Here is a 15,009-nt window from a genome sequence, read left to right as displayed (position 1 = left end):
CAGAGTCCTGCGATTGAGTCCCGCAGCCGGTACTTGCTCAGCGGGGAGCCTGCTTCTCCCTCTGCCTGCGGCTGTCCCTGCTTGTGCTCTCTCTAACAAATAAGTAAATAAAATCTTAAAAAAAAAAAAATCACGACTTAATTCAGGGCGCTCTTAACGCTACTCTGTCAGTCACGGAAGGAAATGCTCATTTCACACCGAGAAAACTAAAGGTGCAATTTTCTTTCTACCCAAGTTCCTCAACCTGCCCACGCTAATAACCCCTGAATTAGAGACGCGCCGCCGCTGTCCTCTCTGGGGCACCCTCCCCTCCCTAGACGCTCCACCAGGCGCTCTGGCCAGTCCGACCCCCTCCACACTGGCCTTTGGAGCCTTGGTTGTCTCACTAGACGTCCGACCCCAGCTGCGACACTCCCTGTCCGGACTCCCGCTCCCATGTCACCCCCAGTCCCGCTCCGCGTCACCCCGCCGCGTGGCCCTCACTCCCGCGCCAGCCTCACCACGCCGCGGACCAGACTCTCCTTCCCAAAGACCTTCTGGTAGGCGCGAGCCTCCGCCGACTTCACGCAGGCGCACTCGGAGACGCGAACTCCCCGCCCCGTGCGCGCGGAGGCGGGTTACCCCGGGCCGCGAGGAGAGGCGGGAGTTCGGCTGGCGGCTAGCCTGGCCTAGCGAAGCGTCCCGTACTCCCGGCTCTGTTGGCCGGGTCTGGACAAGCCAAAGGCCGGCGCGGGCTCCAGGAGCTCCCGGCATCCTTCGGGCGGCGGCGGCGGCGGCGAGGCCAGGCGAGGCGGAGGACCGTGTGCGGCGGGGCCGGTGGCGGGTAGAGGTGTGAGGGCAGCGAGGGACCTGAGGAGTAGTCGGGCCGGTTGGCCGCCGCCGCCGCCATGCAGGAAATCATCGCCAGCGTGGACCACATCAAGTTCGACTTGGAGATCGCAGTGGAGCAGCAGCTCGGGGCACAGCCGCTGCCCTTCCCCGGCATGGACAGTGAGCGCGGGGCCGCGGGCGAGGGGCGCGACCGACTCGGCCCCGGGACCCCTCCCCCTCGGTTCGGGACGCCCTCTCCCTGGGTCCTGGGACCTTCTCCCCATCGGTCCTGGAACTCCTCGCCTGTCCTGGGACCCTCTTTCCCCCATTCAGACTCGGGAGCCCCCCTTTCTCCAAGCTCTGAACCCCTGGGACTATTCTATTCTAATACAGTCTTCAGGAGGGCAGGACCAGGTCTGGCTGTTCATATAAGTCTTGAATGAAAGCTGGTGTCCCGGATTGGAAATTACTTCCCTCCCCTAACTAAAAGAAAATAGTTAGGTATTCCTTCTCTCCACCTCCAGCACCGCCCCCTCCACTTTGAGCACCCTCTCCTTGCTTTCATCAAAACCGGGCGGTTGGAAGAGTCTTACTGAAGGAAGGCCCACTGCCCCTCTCCGCGACAGAGATTCTCGGTTAGACTCTCAAGCTCCTTTGTAGGATGTGCACTCCTGAGAGCTTATCCCTCACTTTTCCTCTGGACCCCAGTTCGGGCCATTCATCACATCTGCGCAGCTGCTTGAGCTCCCTTCATTCTCCACCTTCAGATGATAGCTCCCCCACCCCCAACTTAGGTGCTGTCTAGTGCTTTAAAATAAACTAGCAGTTTTCTTCTCTCCTTTCTGGACATACTTGGAATCTAATGTTATAACATTAAAGCTTAGAGGTCTTTGGGTTCAGTCCACAGATGGGGCATCTGAGGCCTGGGCGGGGGAAGGGACGTGCCGGAGACCACTTGGTCGGTGGCAACTAGGTACGTGGTGGAGCCAGGTGAGCTCTCCAGTGTTCTTGACTGGTTCAGTCTGCAGTTCCCTGTGCCGTGTCCCATTAACTGCCAGAGGCCCTGTTCTCCCACGTGTCCGTGGCCTGGAAGAGCCTCCCTGAAGCCTCATTCCCCTCAAGTGGCCACGTTTCTCATGCACACGTGACCTGAGTTGTCCCACTCATGCTGACGCTTCTCTCTAAGATAAGCTTCTACCCCTGAAACATACTTCTGGCAACCTTATTTTATACGCACACCACCTGCATCTCTACAATACACATCTTACAAGCGGCTGCTGGCCCATCGACACATGTGATCACTTCCTGCCTTTGTGTGCACGACCGCCTTTGCCCATGTGGCCTTTCCCTGTGTTGATGGCATTAGCCTGAGGCCATGAAACCATCCATGCAGGGCAACTCCTTCCCACCCACCTTTTTCCAGCCTGGGACCGCACATACTTGAGTCTGTGAGGACAGGTGAGTAGCGAGGGGCCTACATACCTGTTCTGAAGAGGGTGAAGGACATGCCTGGCCACAGGTGCTGCCCTAGTTTGGACCTCAGACTTGATTGTCACCCTCAGCACTCTGCCCACAAGCCACTTCAGTGTGTTAAAGCCCTGGGAGGCCACAACCTTTTCTCCTTTGCCGCAGCACTTCATTGTTATCTTAGTTTTTGGAGAAGTGTCAGTTCTCCCCTGAAGGCATACTCTTAACCTGTCTGCCTGAGACCCAGGCCCCAGGACTGTGGACTTCTGGCTTCAAGGAATGAAGCAACGTTAGCCTCTGAGAAGAGCCCAGAAATATTCTTCTATGATGCTTTTCTTAATGTAAGGCTTTTTCAACTTTTTGAAATGCAAATGAGTGACAACTTTTTGCCTTAAGCTTTTTGAGATGCAAATGGATGATACCCCCTTGACAGCCTTAAGTCTGTCCTAGCAAAATCTGCCTGCTTCCAAGAAGCCAAGGAATCTCTTGCAAGTTAGCAAAGCGAGGTATGAAAGTGGCTTTCCAAGACGCTGTTGGTGGATTTTCAGTAACTCTAACATGCCAGCTGATAGAGAAAACTGAAGCCATGGACGGTTTATTCTAGCAGCCATGGCGAGTGAATTCCTGGGCTCATTTTGAAGGCTTACCCCCTGGAGTCACTAACAGACACCATGGCTGCCTCTGGGGAAGCAGAAGACTGTGCCTTTAATAATTGTGTTGGTGTTGCACCACTATGAACTAGATCACGGGCAGCCGGAGTGCCTCTGTGCCTTCCATTATGCTTTTCCCTCCGGAATAGCATCTCCTCTGAGGCCCACCCCTTCTCTGGAGCTTGTTCCGCCTCGTAGTCCCCATTTGATTGTGTCTCCTGTGAGCTCATTCCCTCCTTCTGCCTCATGTTAAAGGCCCTGTGAGTTAGCCCTCTGGAAAATCCGAGTCCAAACTGGGTGTACTTCTGTGAATTTGTGCCCCATCCTTCCCACGCCCACTCCTAACTCCTTGAAAGCATCTCACTTAGAGGAGGCTCTCAGAGTGACTGGTCTCAACATCGGTGTCTCACTTTGCAGTGAGTGTCTGAAATGAGCAGCTGTTTGGTGTTTGCCAGGCCTTGCTTTCTTTTTTTTTCTTTCTTTTTTTTTTTTTTTTTTGCCAGACCCTGAACCCTTCATGGGTCAAAGGCAAGAAGGGTCCCCTCCCCGTGTCTTCAGCTGTCCCCAGGCACACCTCACTTTGTTTGACGCCTCTCCTTTCCTTCTGCAGAGTCAGGGGCTGCTGTCTGTGAATTCTTTTTGAAAGCTGCCTGTGGCAAAGGTAAGAAACCCCTGACTCCCCAACGTTCATCCTAAGGTGCTTTCCACCACCCTGCCCCCTAGCAGACTCGTAGGCCAGCAGGCCTCTGGCTTGCATTGCTTTCTAAAGACTAGCTGTGTCCCTAGATGAAATTACTGCACTTCACAGGCGAGGAACATGAGGAGGTATTCTGCCTGAAACCTTCAACACAGGACGGAACCTCACTCTGAGTCTGCCTCCTCACCTCACTTAGCCTGTGGCCACAGGCTGACCTGTGACATGAACAGAAGGGCCAAGCACCAAGGTGTTCAGAAACTTTTCAAGATTGCAAAGTTAGTGAGTAGCTGAGCCAGTGTCTGGACCCAAGCCTTTCTGCTTCTACAGTCTATACGAGCTCATTATCCTCTGTATCATGTCATCAAAAACCCAGCGGTAGTCTGTCCTGGGGAGCCTTGTTCATACTAACCAGGCTCCAACAGGGGCTGCTGGAACCAGACTATCCACTAATTCAGAAAGAGACGGATTGCTTGCCGGGACCTTACGTGCCATGTATAGGTCTGGGCATTTTTCTTCCTGTAGGCAAATTTATTTGGAAACTAAATTTTTATCAGTGAGTAAGGAGCACAGAATTAGAGCAAGGGAGTGGTTTTAATGGATGCTTTTGGCAAGTTTGGTTCTATAACTCAGTCACTTACTACAGAAAGAATAGACTTGCTGGGTAGATCAGCCAGGTTGATCGGGGCTATCTGGTTAGACTGTCATCTCCCGCTGGGCCCCTGGTCTTCTTCCCATGTCTGGACTTGGTAATTCTGCCTTCTGACCTGCCACCTTCTGTCAGACAGCTGTCCTTAACACAGGGCACTATGGCTATCTCTGTGTTTACTAACTAGTAGCCACTGGCCACACGTGGCTACTAGTTAGTTAACACATGTGGCCCGGGACTGCCATATTGGACAGCATACATATAAGAGCATCCCTGCAAAGTTCTGTTAGAAGGGGCTGGTCTAGGTCTTTCCCAGTCACAACCTCATTCCTGTTGGGTCTTCCCAGTGGTCCTGCCAAGCCACAAGTTAGAAATAGGAGTTTCCAAGGGTATGGCTCTGTCCCAGCTGGCAGCTGATCGCTCAGGTCCTGCTACAGAAGGGAGCCCTCCCCCAGTTTGCATACAATGCGTTTCTTCAGTTCCAGGGTTGATTTTCTTTCTTAATTCTTGGATGCTAAGTGGGCACTCATAACTAGAGGTGAAACCTGCTTGGAGTCCAGGCTTCTGCTGGTGGGCCTCTTTACCTTGTTTCTTATAAAGGGTTGTGTTTCCCAAACCCCAGCCTTTCCTTTACTACCCCTACAATTTTTTTGCCATGTCTGCATATATCATTAGAACTATAATTCAGTTAAGAAATAAGCTCATTCCCCCACCACCTTTAGAGATATCTGTGAAATCATGATTCAATGCTTTAGTTAGGTCTTCGTAAACAAAGTACTAAAACTTAAGATGTGTGGCTCTGTGCTGCCTGAAATCACATTGCCTTTTGCCAAGAGGCATCCACCACCTCCAGGACATGTCGTTCTCGGGTACTGGAGGGATGTGTGGGATGCAGGCCCTGCCCTCCTCATGGCACCCCATCTTCCTCGGCAGGGGGCATGTGTCCCTTCCGCCACATCAGCGGTGAGAAGACCGTCGTGTGCAAACACTGGCTGCGGGGACTGTGCAAGAAGGGGGACCAGTGTGAGTTCCTGCACGAGTACGACATGACCAAGATGCCTGAGTGCTACTTCTACTCCAAGTTTGGTGAGCAGATGCCCGGCTTTGGGAGCCCCAGGGAGGCTTCACACAGATCTGAGGCCCAGAGGGGAGAAGCAGCTGCTCGGGTACCCGCATTTTCTGCCATCTCCCAGCTTTCTGGCCTCAGAACCTTAGGCTGTGCCCACCAAGTTCAGCTGGCCCGCTAGTTTCCAGTACTTTGGGGAGTTTGGGCGACTGTGCGGGGTAATGTAGCAGGTGCGTGCACAGTGCAGCTGGCTGGAGGCCTTCTTTCTGCTCCCAGTGGCCTTTTCCTCTAAATCAGCTGCTGCTTCCAGCATGGCGACTCCTTGTCCCCGGGGCTTCAGTTGGTTCTTTCTCTCTGGGAAAGTGATCCCAGGTAGTAGTTTGTAAGCGGGGGGCTGTCTCCTGGTGGCAAAGAGCTCCACTCCTCACCTTGAGATTGCCTTGATCCCTGTGTAGAGAACATGAGTGCCCTTTCCTGTCCTGAGCGGACTTCGTGGAGAAGCTGGGGTGGGCCAGGGCTCAGCAGAGCTGTTATGCTCCCTGGTGGCACTTGAACCCCCTGGCTCTCTGCTGGGGGCCAGTTTGCACAGAAAGCCACCCTGTTGGTCAGGATGAGGGTGGGCTTTGGCTCTGGGATGCTGGCCCTGTGCTGGGGCCTGGCAGGAGGCCGGACGCCTGCTCTACTCCCCACGGTGGGCTGGGTGGTGCTGGGCATGCCGCATGGTTGCAAAGCACTGTCTTCGGGAGACATTAATTATTCCAGCAGCCCAACAGGGGTGGCCCACCAGTTTATTAAAGACAGTTGTGGCTTTTTTTTGTAGAGGTAGCGTAAGCTGTGAAGTCAGAGCACAGAGGGTCAGAAATAGCTTCCCAACCCTGCCTCACCCATACTGGAATCAGCACGGGAAGGGGGCATCCCCTTCCATGGGAGCCATCTCCCATCTGGACCCAAAGGCAGGAGCCAGCCCTCCTGGACAGACCTTTCAGGGCACCTCTGCAGCCTGATCTGGGTTCCTTCATTCCTGCTGGGCCCGGCAGCCCCCCGATGCCTCAGGTGCGCCCCCTGACAGAACCTCACCAGGTGCGCAGGTACTGTCTGCAACTCCTCTCACCTGGGACACAAGTGAGGATCCTAGTAAACAGGACAGACCTAGTCCTTGTCCCTCGGTGCTTTTGCCCTAGTGGCCCAGGGAAAGAGGCCGCTGACACCAGTGAGACAAAGATGGAGATTATTGCAGGACGTGCTCTCAAGGAGCTAGACGGTGATGGGACCACACGAGGACTATTGTGTCCTTTGGGCTGAATGGTCAGGGAAGGCCTGTATGAGGAGGTGAGAGCAGAGCTGGGATCAGAAGGCTAAGAATGGGCTGGTCAGGTGGGGGCACGGATGGGGTGCCAGCATGGCCAGGGAGGGGGAGCCTGGGGAGGGGTGGGCTGCACCTCACAGCGATTTCTAGTATGTCTGGGAAGGAGTGCGTACATTTTCTCTGACCAGCAGAGATCAGATTGGCCTTTCATGTGTAACATGGGTCGGGGAGGGCAAGCTTGGGGATGGCACAGCCCCCCAGCTGGGGGTCAGTTGCTCCTGAGAGGAGTTGTCATCACAAAGCCTCCATCGCACTCGACCCCAGGGATCCAGCCTCGAGTTCCCAAGTCTTCCCTACTTTTGTCCTGAAAGAAGCAGAATTCTCAGACCTTTCCCCTGTCCCGGCCCGTGGTTGCGAAGGGCTGATCAGAGTAGACCAGTCATTTCCTGGACTCAGTTGGTGCCTTTGCGCATTTGGGGCCCCCCCAGTGCCCAGGATACCCCATTTAGGTAAGGGGTAGAGCCATGAATTATTTGACGAGTGTGTACCCTGTGCCCGGCTCTGGGTCCCTGACCCTCAAGGCAGCATGGACACGTGAGAGGGAAGCACCATGTACAAATCATGTACACAGTCTCCGTATAGGTCAGGAGACTAAGGCTCTGTGACACTGCCCTGGGGCTCAGGACTTGTCAGGCCAGGAGGGGACATGAGAAGCACCTGACCCTCTGCCACACAGCAGGCCACAGCCTTGAGAAAAGCTGAGGGGGGTCTGAGTCCCCTGTCCCCGAGCTGCCCCGATGGATGTGTATCTGACTTTCCCTGCAGGGGAGTGCAGCAACAAGGAGTGCCCCTTCCTGCACATCGACCCCGAGTCCAAGATCAAGGACTGCCCTTGGTACGACCGTGGCTTCTGCAAGCATGGTAGGTGTCAGGTGGCTGGGCCCCCAACAAGAGGCCAGTCCTCTCTTCCTGCGCCCACACGACCCTCTACCTGTCCCACCTGTTCCGTCTGGGGCTAGTGAGGCTTTTTTACACCCTCAGGTCACCTGAGCCTCCCAGACCTCCCGCGTGGACGGCCTTCTCTCCCGTATTTCCTATAAGGAAACTAGCATTGAAGAGGTCGTGGGCCCTGCCTGCTATCCCCTGTGAATGGATACGAGGCAGAGCCCGCATCTGGGGCCTTGCTCTCGTTCTCTGCACCCCAGGCAGTGGTGTGGGCAGGGCTCTGACTGGCCCAGGGGCACGAGGGCATCCCCCGAAGCAGGGCGTCTGAATGTCCTGGACACTTGGCTCCGCAGGTCCCCTGTGCAGGCACCGGCACACACGGAGAGTCATCTGTGTGAATTACCTCGTGGGATTCTGCCCGGAGGGGCCCTCGTGTAAATTCATGCAGTGAGTAGCCAGACCCTATTCTCCCACCCTGCTCCTGCCCGAGGCCCTGCTGCCCTCTAGATCTTTCCTGTGTCCACCTGGCCTTTGATCACTGCAGGTGTCACAACTGGGCCTGGGGCAGGGGCCACTACTGCTCCCTGAGCTCAGAGGTGGCTCTGCCTAGTAGGCCAGCACTTAAACCTTTCCTGGGTCATAGATCTGAAGAAAGCTGGTCTCCGTGGTCCAGGAAAGCTCATGTCTTGCATGTCAGTTAGGAACCTCTGGTTAAGAACCTGGGCCCTAGAGGAAGGAGACTTCAGTTTGGGGACCTCCTCTGTGGAGGCCGTAACCTTGAGATTCCATGTACACTAGTTCAGACAGCTCTTCACAAGTGTGCGTGTGAACAGAGACAATAGAGAACGTCCCCATTTCACGTCTGAGAACACCGAGGCTCGGGGCTCAGCCACTGGCCAGGGTCTTGTGGCAGTAGTGCCGGCACCTGAAGCTGGGTTCTCCTCGCCCAGCAGGGCTCATAGCTCCTCTCATGGGCCTTCATGCACATCTGTCACTTGGGGTGACTATGGAGTCGGACTTCTCCGGGGACTGCAGAACAGTGGTGTCCCCCAGTCCCCGGGCTGCTTCCATCCACCCCAGTGACACCTGCGCAGAAGCACAGGTGCCCGGTCACTGCCACACATGGGCAGGTGGGTGGGTGCTGCGCACTTGGTCTCACTCCCGAGGCGAGAGCCAGGGAGCGTGTCCTGCTAGCGGTGGTCTGGCAGCTGAGCTAGACCCTGGGGAAAGGGGCGCATGTTGTGGGAGGCAGCACTTGTGCGGGTCCCATGGCTATAGGTATGAGCAGAGCTGGGTCTGAGTCCAGGCGAGTCCATTCTTTTCGCCTCTTTCCCAAGGCTGGACAGAGCTGAGAGCCAGCACCCACCCCACGTCCAGGCTTGCCCTGTGTCTGGGCAGAGAGGCTGCCTGTGATTTCCTAGAGCCAGAGTTTGAGAACAGTGCCTGGCCTGGCCCCTCTCTCATCCCCTCTTCTCCTCCCCTTGTTCTCATACCCTCTGGCTGCGGGGTGACCAGCCCTCGATTTGAACTGCCAATGGGAACCACCGAGCAGCCCCCACTGCCACAGCAGACACAGCCTCCGACAAAGGTACCGTGCCCCGGCCCCAGCGGTGCCTGCCCTGGCACGCAGTCGGCCACTCACCCGGCTGGCGACATGTGAGAGGCAGGGGAGGAAGTGGGACAGGAGGGGAGTCACCCTGAGTTCCAGCAGAAAATTCTGCATCTCCCTCTAGGGGTGGAGGGCTGTCTGCGAGAGCCGAATGCTCCCTGGGTTTCTCTTCCCTTCTGGCCTGGCCAGTGGCCCTGTGGCGCCCCCCCGGGTGCCAGAGTGGAGGGCAGCACGAGCGCTATGGGTCTGCTGCTCTTGCTTCAGGTTCCAGCCCTTCCCTTTATAAACAGGGAAACAAAATCCTCGAGGGCGGGCCTCACTTGAGGTCCCACAGCCGGGCAGGAGCACCTGCAAGCTGACCTGGGGCTGACCAGTCCTCCCACCCGTGCCAGTGTCTTTGCTGCCCCGTGTGGAGGTTCCTGGCAGGGAGGGCGGGCTGGGAACAGGGATGGAGGACCAGCTGGCTCCACCTTCCTAGACAAGGGGGTCCCCCGACCCACAATGAGGTGATCCTCTCAGGCATAAAAGGAAGAGATGCCAGACACACATGGGAATCTGCAGTGCCCGCCCCCGACCAAAACGAAGGGCACCCTGGGTTGGTGATGGGAGTGGAGGGTTGGGGGCCCGGAAGAAAGGCTGTTCAGGTATGCTAAGCAGGGTCTCAAAAGGCTGAGTAAAGCTGTCTACTGATCTTGAATTCTTACCTTTTACTTGGTTGACCTCTGAGCCCATTGCCAGAGCCCTGTCCATCCTTGCGTGCTACAGACTAATTCAGGAAGGGGTGGGGCTGGCCAGACTCCTTGCACTGACTCCCGCCCTTAGGCGGTTGTGGGATAACTCAAATAGAACCCATCGCAAAGCCAGGAATTCCTGAGTGTGGAAACAGCCATGACAACCGGGGGTTTCTAGCTCACTGCTCCTGTATTTACGAGGTCCAGAGCCAGGAACCCTCTTGGTTGGGAAGTGGCCTAGCCATCCCGTCCCCACCCTAGGAGCCCCTGTCCCCCTTGCTCACATGACTCCCTAGTGGAGGGCCCTCTCAGCCCCTAGACCACAGGTCAGCATGTCAGCCTCCAACTGTTTTTCTGTGACTGTTGCTCGCCGTGTAGGCTGCTAAACATCTGGCTGAACCAAGCGTTCATCCTGACCTGAAGCTAGAACCTCAGAAACAAAAGTAAGGCCTGCTCATGCCCTCGCCCTGCTGCCCCAGAGACCTCCTCGTCTCTTTGGTGTTTTGTTTTCTACTTTTATTTTTCGTTTTTGTGTGTCTGCATGGTGTTTTTCGGGCAGCGGCTCCTGCCATCATCACCAGATGTTTCTTTTCTGCCCGCTCTCCTGAGCAGGGCTGCCACGGAAGCCCTTCTTCCTGCCGGTCATGCGGGAGCAGTCCCGCCCTCTTTTTTCCTGTCCCCATTGGTAGTCTGCGTGCACGTGTTTTCCGCAGTAAAACCGTGTTGTGTAACTCTTTCCAGCAAAGTAACAATCCGCCATTACAAAGGTCGTCCTCCTTGATCCAGTTAACGAGTCAGAACTCTTCTCCCAATCAGCAGAGAGCCCCGCAGGTCATCGGGGTCATGCAGAGTCAAAACAGCAGCGCAGGCAACCGGGGACCCCGGCCACTGGAGCAGGTCACCTGTTACAAGGTGAGTCCCAGGGCTGGGGGGTGGGGCGAGGCCATTCCCTCATTTCCCACATAGTTCATTTTGAAAAATGATACCGTCTTTGTTTCTGGACCGTAAGAGTGAAAATGGGCTACTCTGGTGGGCTAGAGACCATCCTGCTTCCTTCCACGACGCACCAAGACCAAGTGAATGATCACACATGCTGCTGATGAAAGGACGGAGCTTGTAGGAAAGGGAAGCTGGTAATAAAGTAGAAGCACATGTCCCTGGGAAGGGAGTAAGCCCTGAAGCCTCTGGATGTCCTCACATCCTGCAAGGCGTCCCCAAGGGAAGGGGACAAAGCTTTAAGCCCACGCAGAAAGAAAAGCACTCCTCCCACCAATACACACCCCTGAGGGAAGGAGTGAACTTTTAAAAAACCTATTTGAAAGCGTCTTATTCTTAGCTCTGGAAGGAAAGGTGGAGGTCAGTGCCTTGAGAGTTTATAGTCACCAGGCGAACCTTCATGAGCTTGGGGCCTTATTCACACCCCAGTGAGGACTAGAAAGCTATAAACTGAGTTTTCCAATCTGAAACAGCCCCACATGGGGGCCCCTGGTGCCTGGCTCTACAAGGAATTTATTCTCAACCCAATCACATATAATTCCCACAGCTAAGTCCTGAAGAATGAGTTCGTAATTAAAAATCACAAAACCTAGAAGGGAACAGCCACCACTGAGGGAAGTCAGCAGAAACAACTGATAACAGAACTAGGCCAGAAAAACTTCAGATTTGGGGATTATTAGACAAAATACAAAGTTACCTTTCTGGTAGAAACGTTTAGATGACACAGAAATGTTGGGAGCAGTGTTGTCCCCATTCCCACCTTTCCTGAACCAGCCGCTTGATTCCGTGGGCTGTGTTGTCACAATCTTTGGGTTTTGGTGCTCCTTCACATCCCATGTGGAAAACTGCTGTGGCAAACTTTTATATTCACACAAGCGCAAGGAAAGTCTATTTTAATATAAATAGGGCCCTGGGGTACAGAATGTCCTGTAGTCTTTTTTTTCTCGATAATACATTGTGGATCATTCTGTTGGAAAACGTAAATCTAGTCTGTCTCACTGGTGCCTTGACAGAACTGCAATTTACCAGTCCTCTGCTGGTAGCAGTTTAGTTTCCGCTGCTAAAACCAGTGCTGAATCTGACGTAGAGGTGTGTGAGCTCTTGCCTCATAGCGGCATCCATGCCTACAAGTAGAAGGTCCAAGTCAGGAGACGTATGCTTAGCTTAAATTGGTCCTAGAACTTTCCCTCCAGGAAGGCTGAGCCACTCCCACAGCCATGAGACACTCAGCGAGCCCCTGCGCTGGACCAGCCCAGCTGAAACAGAGTGTTCTCGCTCTTTTCCTGGGTGGGAGGGGGGTTGTGCTCCGCAGGGAGGGGACGGCAGGGGCCCCAAACCACTAAAGGCCGCAGATTTCTGAGTCTGAGTCCCACCAGGTGAGGAGAGTACAAAAAGGGGTTGTGCCTCCAACCAGTCACTACCCAGTACGAGGACGGGCAGGTGTCCTGAGGCAGTGTCACTAGCATCCTGGCCCCCCGCCCCTCTCGTCCCGGGACCCTGCAACAGGCTCTCCTACATCCTGAACTTAGGTGGAGCTAGAGCCTACTACCTCTTCTCACCACACGAGCTTTACAGGCACCTTGTGGGAATCCTGGGTTCTCCAGGATCAGCTGTGGAGGCCAGTGGACATGCCAGGTGCTGTGAGCAGGGGCCTGGTTCGTCCTTCCCTCTGCTTCTCTCACTGGTGGGAAGGGCCAGCTGGCAGCTCCACGGGCCATTCAGCCACACAGTCCCACCTACGGATCAGGCAGACTTGAGAACACGGGGCCTGTGGGGTCGGGAGACACAGTAGGTGGGAGATCCGGGCCGGGACCGTGTAGAGCCCAGCGTTACAAGCCGAGGCAGCCAGGACTGCGAGGGCCCTGGGTGGGTTAGTGTGGAGTGGGTGCCCCCACCTGTCTCCTCCCAACCCTCTGTTCAGTGCTTGAGGCTGCCGTTCAACGTTTTAAATTCCTTCTGCTTTCTGAGTAACAAGAATGAATGAAGAGAAGGGGATAATCAGCCAGAACAAGTCAGAATCAGTGCTAGATTTTTGAAGTGATGCTCTGGTCTGTTTGCCCAAATCTAACCATTGTCCCATCTCTCTGCTCCTGTAACAAACCCATCTGGGGGGTAGCTTGGGCAAGTGTGCAAGAGCCAGGAGGGAAAACTGGGTGCAACCCACTGTGTCCATGACAATGAGTCCCCGAGTTGGGGGGAGGAGCCCGGTGGCTTCTCTCACGTTGTTGCCTCCTGTCTCCAGAACACTGCCTCAGAAAGGTAAGTGACGGGCCAGCCACACAGAGGGGCTTGGTACCCAGGCAGGTGGGGGAACTCTGGTGCCATGGGATTCTCATCGTCCTGCCACCCACCGTGAGACCTTCCATGGACAGGCCCGTGCGGACACGGGCCTGGCCAGCAGGAGCTCCCCTGCCGTGTGCTCTCACATCAGCCTCTGGCTCACAGCTGTTCTTCCATCTGCCGAGTTGCTGCAGCTTCTGGGCCACTATACTCTGGAGCTCCTTCTCCTTCGTGTTTGAATGAAAGTCGGTGCCACTGAGAATTTCAGAGTCCCATCCCTAACCTGGTGTTCGGTGGGTGCAACCTTACTTGAAAATTGCATTTGAAAATGGTGGTTTTTTTTTCTGTCTCCTCCCTCCCTCCCTGCTGTTCCCAGTGTGGCGAGAAAGGACACTACGCCAACAGATGCACCAAAGGGCACTTGGCCTTTCTCAGTGGACAGTGACAGCAGCTGGAGCCAGCTCAGAGCAGCCCAGAGGGCCCCGCTGTTGGGAACCACTCTGGGCCCTTGCTGGGAGCGTGCATTGAACTGTTTAACGCCAGTGTTGGTGCAGCGCTGGCTGGGGCTGGCAGACAGGCACGCTGGGGTTATCGTTCTGAGGGGCTACGTCTGTCAGTTTCCTTATCACTTTGCTGTAATCTTTTTTTAAAAGGGGACAAGTGCTCTAGTTTGGTCCTTCCAAGTCGGCATCATGTTTATCTAGTATCCGTACCTCCTGTCCGATCTCCCTGCACACCGCCCTTGGGGGAAGGGAGGAGGTTGTGGCAAAGGGCTTGTGCTAAGCAGTCGGTGTGGAAGGTAGCCCTTCCCCTCGAGGCCTCATCATTAAACACCAGTTCTTGGTGACCCCGGAGGCTGGTGGATCATTTAAAGCTTCGACCAGGTCATGCCTGCTTCTTCCATGTCCTGCTGAATTCAGAAGCTGTGCCTGTGGATGTGATTTGAACGGGGCAGCCCTTCAGGGCAAACTTAAATGCACTTGTTGCCTCAGCCTGGTCCTGCTCCAAGGTGGCAGTGGAGGAGAGGAAGAGCGCAGGGCTCTCGGGGGTGAGGGTCTTTTTCCTCTGGGCTGATTTTCTTGGAGCACCTACTTGACTGTGGGATATCTCAAAGTGTACCTTCAGCTGGAGCTGCAGAGCACCCATTAAATCGAGGCCACGGTCCATCTGTGCACCTACCTCCTGGCCCACCGAGCATCTGCACAGTCACTCAGCTTTGGTCTCTGGAGACCCCCCTGCCCCTGAACCTGGAAATGTGAAACTGTCACCTGCAACCCACTGGGCAACTGGGCCCATTCAAGTTCCATCACAAGAAGACTTTTTATGAGGTTGATTAAAAGCTTATTTTTTAAGCTGCGTCTCGTTACTTCAGGGACCCCACGCCAAGGAGAGGACTCCGGCTGCTGTCTGTGTGAGATGCCCGGGCACAAAGCTTTGATATCGGTGCTTCCTTGTCCCCTTTCGACACATCTTCCGAAGGGAAGGGACTCTGTACTGGCAGCTGGTAAAGTCTGGAAGCTTTGGCCTTGTTTGGAATAGCCAAGTGAGGTTCTCCTTACATCATCTCAGATGCTGGATGACACCTGCTTATTCAAATTTGGATCTTCTACAAGATAATTAGCCACAGTATCCGTTTGTTCTTACCATACACCCCAGAACTGGTTTCTAACTTCCCTTTAAGGAAGATCTCTGATGAAGGGTAAGGATGGGGTTGGGGGGGGGAGCTGGATATAGGGGCGGTTGTGAGCTCTTGTCAGGGCCTGTGTTTTCCCTTGCTTCCCTGAATCCTCCCCCAGGCAAGGAAGC

The 15,009-nt window shown here is 55.0% G+C and overlaps 1 protein-coding gene across 4 annotated transcripts; it reads left to right on the top strand.

The window, feature by feature from the left end:
* The first annotated feature begins 771 nt into the window (after positions 1 to 771).
* On the top strand, positions 772 to 14,555 carry CPSF4 (cleavage and polyadenylation specific factor 4). Of its 4 annotated transcripts, none has more exons than XM_032872650.1 (8): positions 772 to 990; positions 3,538 to 3,588; positions 5,204 to 5,356; positions 7,468 to 7,563; positions 7,941 to 8,034; positions 9,103 to 9,175; positions 10,747 to 10,839; positions 13,580 to 13,770. In XM_032872650.1, exons 1-8 carry the CDS (start codon positions 888 to 890, stop codon positions 13,646 to 13,648), a joined length of 732 nt encoding a protein of 243 aa, XP_032728541.1. In that variant the 5' UTR covers positions 772 to 887; the 3' UTR covers positions 13,649 to 13,770. The 4 variants fall into 4 exon arrangements, with proteins under 4 accessions (XP_032728541.1, XP_032728540.1, XP_032728539.1 ...); XM_032872649.1 differs by having other exon boundaries at positions 10,744 to 10,839; XM_032872648.1 differs by having other exon boundaries at positions 10,669 to 10,839.
* Positions 14,556 to 15,009: the final 454 nt, after the last annotated feature.

This window comes from Lontra canadensis, unplaced genomic scaffold (genome assembly GCF_010015895.1).
Source record: "Lontra canadensis isolate GAN:19392208 unplaced genomic scaffold, GSC_riverotter_1.0 scaffold45, whole genome shotgun sequence".
Classification (NCBI taxonomy): Eukaryota; Metazoa; Chordata; class Mammalia; order Carnivora; family Mustelidae; genus Lontra; species Lontra canadensis.
The sequence above is the reverse complement of the archived record's forward strand: the minus strand, read 5'-3'. Positions and strand labels throughout refer to the sequence as shown.

Coding starts and splice junctions, on each gene's coding strand:
- CPSF4 (XM_032872651.1), top strand. CDS start 888: ATGCAGGAAATCATCGCCAGCGTGGACCACATCAAGTTCGACTTGGAG. Junction 3,589..5,203: donor GAAAGCTGCCTGTGGCAAAG/GTAAGAAACCCC, acceptor CTTCCTCGGCAG/GGGGCATGTGTCCCTTCCGC. Junction 9,176..10,743: donor AGACACAGCCTCCGACAAAG/GTACCGTGCCCC, acceptor TCTCCCAATCAG/CAGAGAGCCCCGCAGGTCAT.